The sequence below is a fragment of the Neovison vison genome, chromosome 12, assembly GCF_020171115.1.
Source record: "Neovison vison isolate M4711 chromosome 12, ASM_NN_V1, whole genome shotgun sequence".
Classification (NCBI taxonomy): Eukaryota; Metazoa; Chordata; class Mammalia; order Carnivora; family Mustelidae; genus Neogale; species Neogale vison.
Genome location: NC_058102.1, coordinates 45,865,057 through 45,885,054, shown reverse-complemented (window position 1 = coordinate 45,885,054; position 19,998 = coordinate 45,865,057). Strand labels below are relative to the sequence as shown.

At 35.4% G+C, this 19,998-nt stretch overlaps 1 protein-coding gene across 3 annotated transcripts in view; it reads left to right on the top strand.

The window, feature by feature from the left end:
* Window positions 1–19,998, top strand: part of TBC1D15 (TBC1 domain family member 15) — a 73,413-nt gene that overhangs the window by 37,004 nt on the left and 16,411 nt on the right. For 2 of the 3 annotated variants that reach the window (XM_044228281.1, XM_044228280.1), the window contains exons 6-12: window positions 6,236–6,338; window positions 7,311–7,361; window positions 7,665–7,862; window positions 8,914–9,042; window positions 9,599–9,702; window positions 10,938–11,032; window positions 19,403–19,519. In XM_044228281.1, coding sequence (XP_044084216.1) covers window positions 6,236–6,338; window positions 7,311–7,361; window positions 7,665–7,862; window positions 8,914–9,042; window positions 9,599–9,702; window positions 10,938–11,032; window positions 19,403–19,519 — 797 coding nt within the window. The remainder of the gene's footprint in view (window positions 1–6,235; window positions 6,339–7,310; window positions 7,362–7,664; window positions 7,863–8,913; window positions 9,043–9,598; window positions 9,703–10,937; window positions 11,033–19,402; window positions 19,520–19,998) is intronic. The other variant, XM_044228282.1, reaches the window with a different exon arrangement.

The window sequence follows — 19,998 nt, the reverse complement described above, 5'->3', positions numbered from 1 at the left end:
TCTGCTGATTTCAGTATCAGATATATCCTAGCAAAAAGGAGAGTTTAATAGAAGTTCATCTTTCCATTTAAATACAGGAAGCCATGGGAATGGTGTTCCTCCATATATATATAAATATTACATATATACATTTAATTTTTTATTCAACAGGTTTATTTTTGAGGACCTCACGTTCTAGACACTCTGTGCTAACTTGCTGGAAAAAGCAATAAAAAAAAAAATACGGCCTCTGCCTTCATGAAGTCTGTACTATTGTGGGAGAAACAGACATTACTTATGCAAATAAATGTAGCATTTTAGCTGCAATAAATACTCCAAATAAGAGATGTGTAGAACTGTAACAGCATAGAATAGGATATTTTTAAAGTTGTTTTGTGTGTCAGTAGTAATTGAACTCTGAGAGAGAATGAAATTAAGGGGAGGATAAAATGGGACATGATGTGCGCATCAGTGATTAACTGCAACCTTTAATGACCTGGTCAAAGAGAAGAACTAACAAAGGAGAATGAACTCCCCCCCCCATGCTTGTTCTTTTGTCTTTTCCTTTTGGGCTTTGTTGTTCAATTCATGGTCAACCAGGGTTATGGCCATTCTTGGTGGGCGGGGGGGCGGTGGTTGTCGGGGTGGTGGTAGAGAGAGATGGCCTAAAGTGAGTTCTTCAAAAACCACTGCTAATACCAGCCACTTTTCCACTGTGTATTTTTCTTTGATACTGGGGGCTAATTTATTCTTTGTCCCCTAGGTGGTCTGAAATATATAAAAATAATTTATCAGATATTTTATCTCCAAGGCCCCTCTGTACCTTAGGCTGAAAATAAACTCTTCCTCTTCTCTTTCCATCATAAACTATACCCAATTATATTGCACGATAGAACTCAACAGAGATCATATGTTGAGCCTAAGTGGTAGAATATAGATACTCCAAATAAATTGTCATTGACATTAAGAAAATTCCATATTTGTGTAAGCCATCTCTGTCAAATTCTTAAATTTGATTTAAGAATCAAATTCTTAAATTCTTAAATAAGGATCTTAAAGATCCTTATTCTTTATTTCCTTAGTTGTGATCTAAATAAATGGAATTCTCAATTAAGTTGAACTCCAAAGAAATGAAAATTCCCAAGTATTCTTGGTTTTTCACTCTACTAGATGTCAGCCACGGCAATCTCATTTCCTGTTCCCAGAGCAGTTATTTCAAGCAAAATCATGTTTCCAGAGTCACATTCCTGAGGCCAAAGATAGTTGTAGAGACTAGAAGGAAGAATAGTGCCAGAAAACCTTGGTTTCTGCAGCCTGACTGGGGTGCCAAGCATTCTAAGCCAGGGTCACCCTTCTTGTCTTCTTTTCAATTCAGAACCAACAGAGAGAGTCAGACCATATTCTCGTTTGTCTCTGGTTAACTTAGATTTCATAATGCAGTTTGCATTTGTGACCATCTTCTCTTCCTAATACTGCCCTAATGAATTAAGGGCCTTAGCATACAGATGAATGAAGTCATGAAGTCCTAGGGATGTGCAGCCTTATAAGAGAGAGAATGAGGCTGGGCCAGCTGTGCACACATAGTTCCTTCTTTCATTCTCATCAGCTGGATCAGGGAGTGCAAAATAGGCTAGCTTCTTGAGACCTGTTATTTCTCAAATGGTTCTTTTATCTCCTGGGAAAAACATGTTGTCCTTTTTAGTCATGTTTGTTAGTGTTCTTTGATTTATCACCATTTAAAACATGATACTTGGGTAAAGAATGAATCGTAAATTTATGTAACCTTTCTGGAACCAAGTTGGTTGCTAGGATATGAATGAAGGTTGTGATATGAAGGTTCCATTAAAATTATTTTATATATTGGGCTATTTTTACGTTAATGTATAAGCAGTAGGATATTTCCTAAAAAGCCAAATTGGTTGTAACACCATTTATAAGATTAGGTTATAAATCTCATTTATTCCCTTTGGATTATATGGATAAAATGAGTAAGCATATATATATATATATATATGTATAGTTTTGTTGTGAATATTCTGTACTTTTTAATTTTATCATCTTTTTTGATTGATAATAGCTTTTGCAGTGATATTTTTATTTCTTTAGTTTTCCATATTGGTCATTCTCAGTAGCAATGGAAAATAGTTAACCACTACATCTCAGCACTCAAAATATTCTTTAACTGTTATCATTCCTGAATTTATTCTGAGGTCTTTGAGAGAAGCTCACTCCAGAGTCTGGGAAATACTTCTCAGTTTTCAGTGGATATATTTCTATAGTTGTGATATTAGACAATGGTTTTCTTTAAGCTCTTTAGTAGGCTCTAATAGAATTACTGATGTTAACATCCTTAAAAGTTCTGTCTTGCTGCTGCGATGAGTTTGAAAGTCTTGAATAATGTCATAAGATATCAACTTCCAGGGGAGGTGAACCATGAGAGACTATGGACTCTGAAAAACAGTCTGAGGGGTTTGAAGTGGGGGGGGGTGGGAGGTTGGGGTACCAGGTGGTGGGTATTATAGAGGGCACAGCTTGCATGGAGCACTGGGTGTGGTGAAAAAATAATGAATACTGTTTTTCTGAAAATAAATAAATTGGGGAAAAAAAAAAAAAAAAAAGATATCAACTTCCAGAATCCATTATATTTCCAGAATATGTACATATAAATCCATAATATTTGTGATCTTTCCAAATTAAATCAGTGTGATACCCTGGCAGGTGGAAACGTAACAATATTCTGAATACCACCCCTCCTTTTGATGAGCTGTGCAATTGCCTAGCAATATACAGCTTGTCCTTTGACCCATGTACTTTTTTTTTTTTTTTTAAGATTTTATTTATTTATTTGACAAAGAGCGATCACAAGTAGGCAGAGAGGCAAGCGGAGAGAGAGGAAGGGAAGCAGGCTCCCTGCTGAACAGGGAACCGGATGCGGAGCTTGATCCCAGGACCCTGAGACTATGACCCGAGCCAAAGGCAGAGGCCTAACCCACTGAGCCACCAAGGCACCCCAACTCATGTACTTTTTAAAAATGTTTTTGTTGATTTCCTAATCTAAGAGCAACTAAGTCTTAAATTTCTTATATCTTTTTCTCCTAGAGCTTTCCCCAGCCCCTCATTAAAGAGCATTGGGTATAAAAAGTGAAATACTTTCTTTTTATTAATTTCTAATTTTTTTTAAAAATATACATTTTATTTATTTGAGAGATAGCTTGAGCAGGGGGAGGGGCAGAAGGAAAAGGAGGAGAAGGACAAGCAGATTCCCTGCTGAGCGCAGAGCTCAATGCGGGGCTTGATCCCAGGATCCCAAGATCATGACCTGAGCCGAAGTTGGACACTTAATCAGATGAGCCACCCAGGCATCCCTAAATACTTTCTTCTTAAAAGAGTATCTGTGAGAAGATGTAGTATATATACATATACAATGGAATACTATGCAGCCATCAAAAGAAATGAAATCTTGACATTTGCAACAGTGTGGATAGAACTAGAAGGTATTATGCTGAGTGAAATAAGTCTAACAGAGAAAGATTATTATCATAAGATCTCCCTAATATGAGAAATTTGAGAGGCAAAGTGGGGAGTTTGGGGAGTAGGGAAGGAAAAAATGAAACAAGATGGGATTGAGAGGGAGACAAACCATAAGAGACCCTTTTTTTTTTGGTAAGATTTTTATTTATTTATTTGAGAGAGAGACAGTGAGAGAGAGTATGAGGGAGAAGAAGGTTAGAGGGAGAAGCAGACTCCCCGTGGAGCTGGGAGCCCGATGCGGGACTCGATCCTGGGACTCCGGGATCATGACCTGAGCCGAAGGCAGTTGTCCAACCAGCTGAGCCACCCAGGCATCCCAGAGACTCTTAATTTCACAAAACAAACTGAGGGTTGCTGGTGTCGGGGGGAGTAGGGTTGGGTTATGTACACTGGGGAGGATATGTGCTATGGTGAGTGCTGTGAAGTGTGTAAGCCTGACGATTCACAGACCTGTACCCCTGGGGCTAATAATACATTATATGTTAATTAAAAAAAACAAAATTAAAAAGCAACGCATGGAATGGGAGAAGATATTTGCAAATGACAGATCAGATAAAGGGCCAGTATTCAAGATCCATAAAGAATTTATCAAACTCAACATCCAAAAAACAAATAATCCAGTCAAAAAATGGACAGGAGACATGAACAAACATTTCTCCAAAGAAGACATACAAATGGCCAACAGACACAAGAAAAAAATGCTGAACATCATTCAGCATCAGGGAAATAAAAATCAAAACAGGGAAATGTATGGAACTGTTGAAATACTATCTTGTGGGGGCACCTGGGTGGCTCAGTGGGCTAAAGTTTCTCCCTTCAGCTTAGGTCATGATCCCAGCATCCTGGAATCTAGCCCCACATCTGGCTCTCTGCTCAGCAGGAAGCCTGCTTCTCTTTGTCTCTCTTTCTGCCTACCTCTCTGCCTGCTTGTGATCTATGTCTGTCAAATAAATAAATAAAATCTTAAAAAAAAAGGAAATACTATCTTGTACACCTGAAACTAATATAACACTGTTAACCAGATGGAATTTAAAACTTTTATTTAAAAAAAAAGTATCTGTGGTTGCTTATTGGTTGGGCAGTTATTTCTTCTTTCCATCACTAGTTTGTTTAATGAGTACAGTTTTAAATCTGGAGCCATAATAACTATCTGAGCCCAGATTGCTGAAGGTTACATATTTGTTCCCTTCCTTTTTTTTTCTTTCCTTTCCTTTTCTTCTTTCTTTCTTCCTAAAAAGATTTTATTTATTTCACAGAGAGAGAGTACAAGCAGGGGGAGTGGCAGGGAGAGAGAGAAGCAGGCTCCCACAGAGCAAGAAGCCTGATGTGGGGCTCAATCCCAGGACCCTGGGATCATGACCTGAGCTAAAGGCAGGTGCTTAACTGACTGAGCCACCCAGGCACCCCACTTGTTCCCCTTCTCTATGCATAGCCAGTGTTTTGACTTTGATGACCAATTTTTATTTGGATTTTAAATAAATAATGTGACTTAATTTATTGTTGGAAATAAAATAATAACAACCATAGTGCCAGCTGTACTGTGCTAGGAAAATGTATCTTGCTCTATTAGTTACTTTTTCTGGTGCTATATTTAAAGGATTTATTAAAAAATGCCTTGTGGAACCATATAAGTCTTCATATTAAGCACAACCCCAGTATTCAGTGTTCAGAAAAATGACATTTGATGAAAATTGAACATCTTAAAGGTCATTATTTTTTTTCTTACCTCAAATGACTCAACCTCATCTCCTTTTAAAAAGCCAAGGGGTTTATTAAGCTACCATTGTCTCTGAAGATCAAGCGTTGTTCTGAATGTGTAAGAGTAAGATCCTGCTTTGGAGTTCATATCCCCTCCAGCATTACTGTTGCTTCCTGTTATGCTAGAATTGAGAAGAGATAACTGTTATTAAAGTTCTTATCTCAAACATTTATAATAAACTAGAAGTAGATAGCCACAACATAACACATTTAAGCTCTATTTTAAACACAGAAAAGTTGTGTGAACTTACTAAGTTATAAAACTTATTGAATAGAAAAAAGACTGGATAATTCATCTGATTACTTGAAATTCATTGTCTATTTAGAAAACATTTATTCTGCAGTTATTAAGAAATGTGAAGAAAAACTTGCTTCTAGAGCTTAATAAGCAAGAAATAAAAACATAGTTACCTTAACAGCATTTATAATTTATAACCTTATTAAATATGTTCGTGTGTGTGTGTTTATAATTATGGTTAGCATAACTAATGATCTTTAAAAAATATTTATTTTATCTTGTGGTTTTAAAATATGTTATATTGCAGTACTATCAAGCTGTGGAATGAGGTTGGAAACCCTTTCAAAATAGGACATTAAAGTGTGCTTTAACTTTCTTTAATTTTTATGATAATAAAGACATAATGATTGTAAGGTTTTCCTACTATAAGTATAAACAAAAACTTGGGTTCATTACAGTTTAGTCCTCTTGGCTTTACCTAGAATAAAATTACACTTCAACTCTTATATTTGTTAATTTAATATTTCATGTTTCATGTAGTTTTAGAGCCTCTTTAAGGTAGTTACTAAGTACTTGCTAATATTGTATTAATGGGAAACAGTTCTAGAATTGGAATCTGAGTTTTGGGATTTTCGTTGTTAAGGAAAAGTAACTAGGCATTAATAATTCTTCAGGTAGTAATTAATGCAGTGTGCTAGTATTTTCTACAGATCCCTTCTTTTATTACAGATCTCCACAGGATAAAAGAACACTTCTTGTGAATTGTCAGAGTAAAAGTCTTTCACAGTCTTTTGAAAATCTTCTTGATGAACCTGCATATGGTTTAATACAAGTATGTTTCTTAATCTGTTTTGTATTTATCTGTTAATCTGACATTTCATATACCTCCTACCTCTCACTTTCTTGTTTATACTTCGTTGTTTATACAGAACAATGCGAGTGTCTCTGTGTGTAACATTTATGGAAATATTCTCTAATTTTTATAGAAATAATATGCTTCATATTATTTATAAGACTCAGGAACTTCCTTGGTTCTTAGTTACGCTTAAGGCACTTTCCCTCCTTTTTGTAATACTGAAATTGGACATTAGTAGATTTTTATTATCATAGCTTTTACTGACTAGGTGCACTGTCACTTGGTAAGCCACTTTGAATTCATTAATGATAAACTTGGTAAAAAATATGGTTTGAATTTTTATTTTCAAATTTAAATAGGTTCATTTGGGGTAATGATAAACTAATTCCCCCTAAAGTATTTGAGTATATTCTTACATTTGGCTAAAAATATGCACTTAACACAGAGAGAAATAAAGTTAATTTGTTTTTCACTCAAATTTTTATGTAAACTAATGAAATGGTTGTTTATTTATTCACTCAACAATGAGTGCTTACTCTGTCCCAGGTATCTTCTTCTTGCTTCTGAAGATAACAGGATAAAAGGGGAGCTTTTGAGGAAGGAGGACAAGATAGATAAACACTGATTAAAGTAAAAAATTAGGGAACAGTTTTTGTTGTGAAAATAATCATTAAAAGACCTTTAAAAAGTAGCTGTTTTTGATAAATATGAATAAATAGGCAGTTTGGGATTTAGAAGGAACCCTAGCAACAGAGAAATATTTTGCTGTTTTCCAGGGCAGCACTGTCCAGAGCAGATTACACTCATTGGCATGATTTATTAATCATATCATTAGATTAAAATGTCAGCTAATATTTAAATATTGTGAACTTTAAAACTTAGCTATCGATTATTTTCTGGTGGACTAGTGTGGTTCTGCACACTTTAAGAAATATTTTTTTTGTAAAGGCAGGACTACTAGACAGAAGAAAGCTGTTGTGGGCCATTCATCAATGGAAAGTAAGCACTGCATATTTGTGATGTATGCAGATTGAATAAAGCCTGCAAATCATTTGTTCATCTGCAATTCAATCAGTAGCATTACCTTGCTGTGTAACACTCTGTTTTAACCAAATGAGAAGATTGGCTTAGAAAATATAAATTCTTCCCAGAAAAAAAATAAAAATTTAAAATAATCCTAGAACACTCTGTTTTAGTTCTGATTTCCCCCCTTTAAAAAAATGTGGCCTTTTTGCCTACTGTAAGATATTTTTATTCTTCATTTGAATTAATGGTGCTAATATTTTTCTTCTTACTACATAGAAAATTAAAAAGGATCCTTATACAGCAACTATGGTAGGATTTTCCAAAGTCACAAACTACATTTTTGATAGTTTGAGAGGCAGTGATCCCTCTACACATCAACGACCGCCTTCAGAAATGGCAGATTTTCTTAGTGATGCTATTCCAGGTTTAAAGATAAATCAACAAGAAGAACCAGGATTTGAAGTCATCACGAGAGTGAGTGAAGATTTTTATTAATATATTTTTATAACTCTTATTTTAACAGGAGATTTTAAACATGTACTGAATGTGATAAGAATAGAAAACTCAATTTTGTTTATATCTGCCTCTTATAATCCTTATAACTTTTTTGCTAACTGATATATCTAACACCTAACACTTGTTCTGCCACCAAATTCTTGGGTTGTTCATCGATTACTGCTTATACTTTGTTTGTTAAGTTGGATCTCTTTTCTTTGATTACTTTTTGATAATAGTGAGCAGATTGTTTCATTGAGTGCATAGTAGTGAGTGAATAGTGAGCATTACATATTGTTCCTAGTTCTGTTCCTAATTTATGTTTTCTCAGTAGGGATCAGCAACAGATAGGACACTATTCTAGGGCTTTTATGCTCAGGTGAATCTTTTCTTTTTTTAAGTTAGATGGATCTTGGCCCTGAATTATGGCAAACCTTTATATATGCTCAACAAAACTTTTGTATTTGCTACAATTCTAGGCTCTACATAGTTAGAACATTATAAATATATAAATTGTAATATTTAAAGGGCTTATCTTGCAAATGGCATTTTAAATTACCAACCTCTGTTAATTGAGTAAAAAAAAAAACTGTAGAAAATACCAAGTGGAGCTAATGGACCATGACTCAGTTCTGAGAGCTACAAATTTTAGTTTGGAAGAAAAGCTAATTTTAGAATATTATTAGTGGAATAATACTGTCTTTTTAAATAATACAGCATAGCATTTAATTTGAAGGGTCTCTTATGGAATTTACATGTTGAATGCTTTGTACTTAAATAATTGAAACTCAAAATAGCAAATGTATTCTGGTCTCTGAATTTATAACCCTGTTATTTGTATGTTTTGTAGGAAGGAAAATGTATGAAATGCTATTAAAGTTCTTAAACTAGACATTGGAAAATAAGGGAAGATACTAGAATGTTAGAACTTATGCCTGAGTAATAAATAGTATTTTAGTTATGGTTTCCATGTACCTTGATATAATTTCAGTGTTTAAAACTGTACTCCTTATTGCTTATCTTCTATTAGATTGATTTGGGAGAACGACCTGTTGTTCAAAGGAGAGAGCCAGTATCACTGGAAGAATGGTCCAAGAACATTGATTCTGAAGGAAGAATTTTAAATGTAGATAATATGAAGCAGATGATATTCAGAGGAGTAAGTACCTTAATGAGGATATTTGAAACTGCTTATATTTAACTTTTCTTTTTTTATGGGAAGTGTGGAGGTAGTCAAGGAATGAACTCCCTTTTTGGGAATGAACTCCTTTTTGATGAATGATGCCTTAAAATCCTTGTAGGACAGTGTGAGATCCTTGTGATGCCCCTTAAAGGTTGGGTGGGAGGTGAGGACGAGACACCATTAAGCCTTAGGGAGGAAGAGTCTTCCTTACTTGAAGTTCTGTGGGTAATACGAAGAAGGCATGTGTGTACCCAGTGGTCATTGCCTTATCTAATAAGTATCGAATTTAGAAAGACTAATCAATTCTGCTGCCTTCTGTATAATCTGTATACTCCGCAAAGCTTTCTGGCAGCTGCTTACATCTTCAGAGTCTAGAGATGAAAAACAGGTTAGTATTCACTGAATTGAGCTATTTTATTTGTAAAACACTCTCTCAAATATTAGTCTCCCTGTATATTTATATGCAAGTTTTATGAACTTAAAGTATTGCGTTTTTTTTTACAAATGTGCTTAATATGCATGTTTTCTTTAGGGACTGAGTCATGCGTTGAGAAAGCAAGCATGGAAATTTCTTTTGGGTTATTTTCCTTGGGACAGTACCAAGGAGGAAAGAATTCAATTACAAAAACAAAAAACGTAAGTAAGATCTTCTGTGTGTTGATCAAAGAAATTCAGATAACTCACCCATACAAATTAGTATAGAGCTTAGATGATTATTTTTAAACAGATGAGAGTATGGGAAAATAATTTTATTTTCATCTATTTATTTGAAAAATCATGAGCTCTGTACTTACTCAATCTAGTCATTTCAAACACTCACTGCAGTTGTGTTGGTGAATATATGGAAAGATGGTAAAAAAATTCTATTTCCCTTGTGAAAACATTTTGCATACTTGAAAAATAATTAGATAGGGATTTTTAAATGTCATTCATACTTATTTTTATAATTTATTATGAAATTATAAAAATGTTCCATAAGAAGTATGTTTACTATTTAGGTTAATTAGCCTTAAATTATTTTCCTGGTGCTCTTATAGCATAAACTAGTCTTTCGTTTTTTTTTTTTTAAGACTTTTCTGTTTTTACGTAATTCCTCAGACTTGAAACTTGGACAAACTTCCCAGGTTTTAATTTCCAGTTCATTAGTCTAACCTATGATTTAAAGCACACCCTGAATCATTATGTGCATATTTAAACTTTCAGACAATCCTTTCTCTTTCAGCACATTTGCCAGTTCTTTTTTATTTTATTTATATGAGAGAAAGAGAGTGAGTGAGAGAGAGAGAGAGAGAGCACCGACCAGAGCGGAGAGACAGAAGGAGAAGCAGACTCCCCGCTGAGCGGGAGCTGGCCTCGATCCCAGGACCCTGGGACCGTGATCTGAGCTGAAGGCAGACACTTAATTGACTGAGCCACCCAGTTGCCCCAATTGCCAGTTCTAAGACATTTCATATTAACAAGCTTGTGAATAAACTGGCTAGAAAATGGAAATCTTATGGCACATTAAAAACCCCCAGCAATTTGTAGATTTGTATTTGTAATTATTCAGAAACTTTAGTCGTTAAAATACTTAATAACTAGAATAATTTTAGGAATCATTTTAAGGACTGAGGTAAATGTTTTCTTAAAATCATATCCAAATAAATTATTCTGGTAGTTTAAGCAAAGTTTATAGTATGTATAAGGTTATTTAATTTTTCCTTTGTTTTCACATACATATTGTAACTTTAAACATTTCACTATCATATTTATAACCTCACAGCTCACTAGCATCATAAATGCTTTGATACATTGTTAACAGGAAAACCCAGTCAGAATTTTTAAAAATACCGTGTTCATAGCTTTTTTTGGTATAAAATTGTTTTCTGTAGTGATGAATACTTCAGGATGAAACTACAGTGGAAATCTGTCAGCGAAGAACAAGAGAAGAGAAATTCGAGGTTAAGAGATTATAGAAGTCTTATCGGTAATTTTTTCATATTTTTGGAAATGCCTGAGAGGGGTTTATAATGAAGTCTTGTTGAGATTTAAGAAGTGAAGATATATGTGGAGATAAGGCTCAAAAGAGATATTGCCATTGGAGAGTACATTAGAATGTGTGTTGGATGTTCTTGGTTGTTCATTTATCAATAGGAATATGAAGTCGGTCAGTGTAAGTGCGGATATATTTCGTTTCCAGTTCCAAATGTGAATTTAAAAAAGGTTTATTTGCTTATGAAATTAATTTAATTAAAAACATTATTATCTCTCTTATTACAATAAGTTTGTGTTTATTGATTGAAAAATTAGGAACTATAGACCAGCAAAAAGAAGAAAATAAAGTTTAGTTTTGTTTCTGTCATCCAGAGATAACTATAGTTAATAGACATTGGTTTATATCCCTCCAAACCATCTCTAAATATATGCATATATTTCATTTTTTTAATAAATGACTTCAGATAACAAATTTTTGTTAGTGTTTGAGAATTGTATAACTATTATATGGGAGTCACTATTTAATAAAAAAGAGATGCTTGACAGAATTTTACATTAAAAGAATTAGACTTATTTCCAAAGAGTGAGTACTGGGTTACCTAGCTGTTATGATAAAAGCCAGGTTGGTATAAGTTATTTAGAGAATGCATATTTACTGCTGTACATGTCTCTAAGTTTTTGTCGATAATCTCCATTTTACAAAAGAAAACTGAACCATTGAAAGCATAAATGACTTGTTCAGGATCACATAGTGGCAGTACCCAGTTTTAATACTCTTAACTATCTTGTTAGCTAGTAGCCTCTATATAGTTTTAGCATAACTTTGGATAGTAGTGGAACTTATTTTTAAAATTCTGATAATTGCTTTTGGATTTATTTATAGCTTCATAAATAAAAATGGGGGATGTTTTTACCACCATGGTCAATACTACCTTCCCATGGAAGAAGAAAAATCTCTGAATTATGGTTAGAAAGTGCAACATAACCAGTTTGGTAGCTTTTTTTTTCCTGTTTTTTAAAGATTTTACTTAGGGGCACCTGGATAGCTCAGTTATTAGGCATCTGCCTTTAGCTTAGGTCATGATCCCAGAGTCCTGTGGTTGAGCCCTGTTCAACGGGGAACCTGCTTCTCCCTCTCCCCCAACTTGTGTTCTCTCTCTCTTCCCTCTCTCACTTTTTCTTTGTCAAATAAATAAAATCTTTTAAAAAAATTTTTATTTATTATAAAGTTGGGGGGGTGGGGGAGGAGGCAGAGGGAGAAGCAGACTCCCCACTGAGTAGGGAGCCCAATGATGAGCTCAGTCCCGGGACCCTGGGATCATGACCTGAGCTGAAGGCAGACACTTAACTGATTGAGCCACGCAGGCACACACACCCCCTTTTAAAAATGATTATTTATTTTAGAGAGAATGTGAACAGGTGAGAGGAAGGGCAGGGGGAGAGAGAGAATCCTGAAGCAGATTCCCTGCTGAGCTCAGGGCCATTGTGGGGCTTTCCCAGGACGCTGAGATTATGACCTAAGCCAAAATCAAGAGTCAGCTGCTTAATTGACTGAGCCATCCAGGCACCCCAATTTGGTTGCATTTGTAGACATAAAGACAAATGATGAGTTTTTTCAATTTAAATTCAATTAATTAACATACAGTATATTATTTTCAGAGGTAGAATTCAATGATTCATCTGTCTTTATAACACCCAGTGCTCATTATATCACTTGCCCTCCTTAATGCCTATCAGCCAGTTAGTTACCCATCCCTCTGCGTCCCTCCCCTCCAGCAACCCTCAGTTTGTTTCCTGTGATTAAGAGTCTCTGATGGTTTGTCTCCCTCTCTGATGTCTTGTTTTTTTTTTCCCCTCCCAGTGAGATCTTTTTGGTGATAGTACTTTTGAATGTAAAGTTTTATTTGTGTAAGTAATCTCTACACCCAGTGTGAGGCTTGAACTCATAACCTTGAGATCAAGAGTTGGTTGATCCTCTTACTGAGCCTGCCAGGTGCCCCAGTACTTTTGATTGTAAAAGAACTTTATTTTTCTAAAAAATAAATTATACCAGAATAAACTGTGTCTTTCCTCGGGTTAAGGCAAAAGGTTGGGAGTCTTGAGGCATGGGGCTATATGAGGTTTTCAGTTAAAGTCTCCTGCTATTTTCACTTTTAGTAGGGAAAATGGTAATGAACTGTTTTTTCCTGCTTGAACATAAAATATTTGAGCTGGAAGGGATCTTACAGATTAAGTAATTCAATATTTTAAGCCTTTTCTTTTTCCTTTTTTAAAGTTTTAATTTATTTATTCATTTACGTAATCTCTACACCCAGCAGGGGGCTCGAACTCATGACCCAGAGATCAAGAGTTGCATGCTTCCGCTGACTGTGAGCCAGCCAGGCACCCCTCAAGCCTTTTCTTCCCACATGTCATATCATCTTCCCTTTTTCATCAGGCCACAGTGATAATGGCTCTGATATTCTCTATCTATCTTGTGTCTTATTCTCACTTTTACAGGAACTTGGAAGAAAAATGTAGATGTTTTAAATCCCCATAGTATAATTTAAATTGCGCCATACTTTAGTCCAATTCTTTAATTTTTAGCAGATAACAAAGCCCAGAAAAGGTTAGTAAATTGTCATATGTGGAGTTAGTTTCATTGCCCAGACTCATTCATAATCAGGTCTAATTCCTAATTCAGTAGCCTTTCAACTGTACCATGCTTTTCTACCAGTAGAAGTGTATATAATAAGTTGGTTTTAAAGCATTCTTTTTCTAAAATGAAAGAAGATGGGATCGGGAGGGAGACAAACTGTTTGAGACTCTTAATCTCACAAAACAAACTAAGGGTTGCTGGGGGAAGAGGAGGTCTGGAGAGGGTGGTTAGGTTATGGACATAGGGGAGGGTATGTGATATGGTGAGTGCTGTGAAATGTGTAAGCCTGATGAGTCACAGACCTGTACCCCTGGGGCACATAATACATTATATATGTTAGTAAAAATAATAATAAAAAAATTTTTTTAAAAAACTACTAGAGTAGTTTTTCTCAAAAGTATTTTTTAGGAAAGATTACCAAAAGCTTTTTTTCTGTTTGTTTTCTTTGGTATAAATTTGCTTTATTAGAAAATACACAGGTAAACTACAGATTTTGCGGTTAGTGCCAAGAAGGTGGATTTTATTTTAAGTGTGAAGAGAGCATTTTAAGTAAGACCATTTTATTTATATTTTAAAATCAGTATTTCTGCTGTATGGAAAGTGGGTTGAATCAAGGTAAGAATAGGAACAAGGAGACCAGTAAGTGGGAACAACTATAAGCAATAGGTGATAGTAATGGAGATGTAGAGAAATAAATGCATTCAACTTATATTTTGGTGATAAAATTGATAAGACTTTCTGATGTATTGAATGTAGGATATGAAGAGGAAAGAGAGAATTTAGGATTGGACTATATTTCTTGACTTGAGAAATTGGGCATTTGGTGGTTCCATTAATGGAGATGAGGAGATAGGAGTATGGTGAAATTGAATCAAGTGTTACTTACATATTGCTTAAGGTGAGACATAGAAATGTAAAGTCAAGTGGCTAGTTGAATAATCTGGAGTAATCTAGTTAGGAGATATAAATTTGGGTATTATCAGTATAAGTATCCATGGGAATAGATAATGTCACCTGGGGGAGGAAAAAGAGGCAGATAAGAAGGCCTGGGAATCCTGGTCTTTATCCCTAACTTCGGCTGTATGCTAGAATCACCAAGAATTTTTTGAAAATCACTTTCATTATTTTAAACATTAGTACATTGATTCAGTAAATATTTACTTACTGCCTCTTATGTGGCATTTATATGGCTCTCCCCTAGGCTCTGGGGATTTATTAGTGAACAAAACAGATAAAATACTTACCTTCGAGGACCTTCTATTCTTACGGGGAAGAACAGACAGTAAACAAGATAAGTAACATATGTGGTACGTTAGTGATAAGTGCTAAATAGAAAATGAGGCAGCCAAAATGGTTAGGAAGTTTATGTGTGATATTGCACTTTTAACTTGGGTGACCCGAGAATGCTTTTACTGAAAAGGTGATATTTGAGTAGAAACTTAAAGGGGGAAGGGTGAGATGCCAATATCTAAGTGAAGGGCATTCCAACTAGAAAAGAACAACATATGTTAGACTTATTTTTCACCCCAGGCTCTCTGCATGTTTGAAGTAAAGCAAAGAGGTAAATGTGGTTAGAGCAAGGTGGCATAGGATATAGAAACTAATGAGATCAGAGAAATAGTGGAGGAATAGGTACAAATCACAGAGAACCTTATAGTTCATTGTAAAGACTTGAGCTTTTCCTCTGAGTGTGGGGGGAAGCCGCTAGAGGATTTTCAGCAGGAGAGTGATAGGATCTGACTTTTGAACAAATCACTCTCTGGCTCTTGTCTGGAGAATACCTGGTGGGTGCAAGGGAGGAGATAAAAAGATCATGTGAGACTATTCCTGTAATTCAGGCCAGAGATGATGATGGTTGCTTGATACGAAGGCCTAGCAATTGAGTGAACGAGATTTGAATAGAGACTTGAAGAAACAGCGTATGCCGTGCAACTCTCTGGATGAAGGGCATTCTGAACACAGGGAGACCACATGGTCTAGACTTGTTTCTGCCTAAGGGCCTCCATATGTTTGAAGAAGAGCACGGAGGAGACTGGTGTGGCTAGAATGAAGTGAATGGGGCTTGACACATGGAGTGAGTAGTTGGAAGAGTTCAGTGTTGGTTTCTATACATATTTTGAAAGTTTAATATGTGTGTGTGTGTGTGTGTGTGTAAATGTTGGGCAAGAAAAGCAAAGAGTCAAGAGTGATCCCCCAGAGTTTTTAAGGTGAGTAACTAGAGGAATGGAGGTTTGGGTTTTTTATATTAAGACACAGAAAACTATGAGAGAAGCAAGTTTGGAAGGGCATATTTGGAACTTAGTTTTGGACATGTTTAAGTGTGAGAATGTCTCATGGATGTTCCTATGTTAATTTGTACAGTAGAAGGTAGATAGGGCTGAAATTCACTGGAGATAGAAATTTAGAGGTCTTAAATGTTTAGATGGTGGGGGACTAGATGACATTGCCAAAGGAGTGATATATTTAGAAAAGTAGGGGTCCAAGAACTGAGCCCTGAGATACTTTAACTGATAAGTAGGAACAATTAGGAGAAATCTGCAAAAGAGACTCAAAAGAGAGCCAGAGAAAAGAAGAAATTCTGAGAGTTTGTCCTGGAAATCAAGTGAAGAAAGTATTTCAGGACAGAATGAGTAGAATGTCAAGTGAGCTGAAGATTTGGATTCACTGTTGCACAAAGTAGTAAGGAGATCACTGGAGATTTTGATTAGAGGGAGTTTTGGTGGAGTGGTGGGAGTGACAACCTGATTAGAGTGAGTTCCAGAGGAAACAGGAGGAGTGGACTTGGACACAATACAGCTCTTTTAAGAAGTTTTGCTCTAGGGGCGCCTGAGTGGCGCGTGGGTTAAGCCTCTGCCTTTGGGTCAGGTCATGTTCTCAGGCTCCTGGGATCGAGCCCTGCATGGAGCTCTCTGCTCAGCGGGGAGCCTGTTTCCCCCTCTCTCTCAGCCTCCTTCTCTGTCTACTTGTCATCTCTCTGTCAAATAAATAAAATCTTTAAAAACATAAAAGTTTTGCTCTAAACAGATGGAGACAAAATGGGCTGCCATTAGAGGGGAAAGTGAGGTTAAGTAAGGCTTTGATGAAGATGAGAGAAATAACAGTATGGTTAAAAGCTAGGTGAGAATGGACCAGGTAGGAAGAAAAACAAACTAGAGAGGAAGACAAGAATTAACTAGGGCATTATCTTTGGGTAGCCACTAGAGGGTGGATTTCATGCGTAAAGGAGGGGTTGGACTTAACCACCATCCTGGAAGCTTCTTTAGAGTGATAGGAGAGGAGACTGAATACAAATGCAGTTATGTGGTTAAAATAGCAGGATTCTGTGGATATTCTCTTTGGATAATCCGTTTTCTCAGAAATAGGAAGCAAGGGCCTCATCTGAGAGCTTGAGTTGGGAGGGGATAGCATGTTGGAGGCTTGAGGACAAAGAAGATACGAAATAGTTATGTGAATGGGGACAAGGAATGGATGAATGAAATAAAGCATGTTGCCAGGCAGCATTAGGGGCCCACTTCAGATTAGTGATGGCGATTGTAAAATGGGGACTGTTGATACGGTTGTGTTTTCTTCAGTCTTCTTTAGCTATATCAAGATAGAGGGACAGTTGGATTTAATGAGGGCTCTTTTTTTTTCTAGATTTAAGTACTAATTTTCTTTCTAGAAATAGTTTCTGGCTTTCTTTATAAAATATTTTTATATATCATTTTGATCCCTTTTTGTTTTCTGCCTGGCATGTCACTTCTAAATATACGAGAGGAAAGAAATGCAGATAGTTCATGAGGGTACAAATAATTTTTACCATGTTTAAGAACCCCTGTTAAGGCAGATACTCTGTATTGTCATGACTATGTAAATTGTGCTTGAGTTAATAAAACATAAACTTAACGTACCCATTTATCAACACTGATTTGAGAGTGAAACATTTTGATGTTTTTTATTCTTTTATTTTTATTTTTTAAAGATCTTATTTGAGAGAGAATGAGTCGGGGGGAAGGAAGGGGGGAGGGGGAGAAGCCAACTCCTCACTGAGCAGGGAGCCCGACACCAGCCTCTATCCTAGGACCCTGAGATCATGACTTGAGCCAGAAGGCAGATGTTTAACTGAGCCGCCCAGGTGCTGCCATTTTGATGTTTTTAAATGAAATTTTACATTCATTATGCTTTTTTTTGGTATTGCTTTTCTTTGAAAAATGTATCCACAATTCTATAGATATGTACTTGCTTTTATTAAATCTAATATAGTGTATTTTAATAGAAAGCTATGATATTTGTCTCATATTTTCTTAAAATGCCCTTACAGAATCTAAACTCATGTCATCTTCTATTGTTAGATTCTACTCTGTTGTAAAATACCTCCCCATTTCTTCACTAGTAGAGATTTAGCCTGCTATCTGAAAGTAGAGTGTTCCTGTGAGACCTTTCATAAGTCTGAATGGTATAAAGCAGAGAAATAATTACTATTAACTTACATGGAAGATTTTTAAAGCATTCCCAGACCAAAAAAATAACCTCTTTTAGGCTTTTTGCTAACAGATCCACAAAATCAATCAAGATACAGCACAGATGCCCACAGACACAGTTCAGAACTGTGGTGGCTTGATGCTGAGATGTTGAGTGTAGGTCCTGGGAAAGGAGTGTGGTGGGGCCACTCTTGCTACCCAGGGCAAGTGCTGCCTCAGTAACCAGTTTGCTGCAAAACAAATCCTGAAAGTTATTTTCACTTTTCGTTGTTTTTTCGTAAAAGTAAAAATCTTTGAATTTCTTTTGGTTAGTGAAAACAGGTACTAATATAGATGTTTTGTAAAAGTGAAGTGGTGTAATGCAGACTTTTGAAAAACAGCAGGAGTACCTATATTGAGAATGTTTTCAATTTATTCATTTTAAGGGGGTGGGGGGGAGGTCATAAAAGTTATATTGTAACTTTTAAACAGAATTGATTATAGAGTAGTTAATTAAACACTGCATTTCTGTAAATTATTTCTTCCTAATTTACTAAGGGATTCGTTTGGGGAATACCTTTTAGTTGTAAAGTCTTTCACAATAAGCTGTATTTAATAGTTATCAGTGTTTGTGAATTGAATTGTCAGTACAACTTGGGGATACACTCATGGTGATGTTTCCAAATCTGTTTTTAATGTCATGAAATCATTGCTAGCACAATGGGTTTTCATTTTCTCAAAATAAAAATAAATTGTTTATACTAATATGTAAACTGAATAATGTATATATGAGAAATAATTTGTCCTGAAGATGTTTGTGGAACTTGATAAAGAAGTTGATAATGAAGCAAATATGAATGAAACAAATCTCTTTGACTATAGTTGATTGCATAGTAGCTTTTTTAATTACTGTTTTCACGTAACCCTGCCTATCACCTGCATCCATGACTGGCATTTTTATTGCTAACTAATATGAATTATTGGTATTACTTTTAATTAATTAAAATTGTTTTCTGCTGTTGAAAAATTTCTGTGTTTAGATAAGAATTGAAAAATATTTGAAAATATACCCATGAGGAAGTGGACTGATTTTTGGAAAATATTCTAGAATCTTACTTTATTGCATGTCTGAAATGGAATTTGATGAATTTTTTCATTAAGTAAAAGGTCAGCAAGAGAGTGAAATTTATATCAAGAAAAATAATTTTGTTCTTATAAGATAATAAGCTTTATAAAAATCTGTTTTTTGAAAAGTTTTCAAATATATGATGATTTTCATCCTCAGAAAAAGATGTTAACAGAACAGATCGAACAAACAAGTTTTATGAAGGCCAAGATAATCCAGGGTTGATTTTGCTTCATGACATTTTGATGACCTACTGTATGTATGATTTTGATTTAGGTAAGTTCTCTTCTAATATTCTAATTTTAAAAGATTTATATATGCTTATTTTAGAATTTAAAGTTATGCCTGTTAGACATATGCAACAGCTCTGTGTGCTAGTTTCTAAAGGGATTGTTCTGTTGGACTGGAAACTTGGAAGGCAGTGATTCCCAGATTGTGCACGAAGAGCACTGAGTTTGCACAGCATACTTATGGGGCAATATGGGATATTTTAAATTTTTGAGGAAGATAGTGACATCTGTAAGGATACTGCTCTGAGTCCTCGCTGATGTAGTTCAGAGTTTCAACATTCGATTTCCACATTCCTCCTAATGAAGTTATAGTTTTGCAAAGCAGGGCTTTTGGCCTTGTTGTGTTAAGCAAGTATTGTGTGAAAATAGATGAAGGACAGGAAATGAGGATGGTGGTATCCAGTTGGATTCCAAGATTTGAGAAGTATTACAGTGCCCAACAGGTGCTAAGTTCATAGGACATAA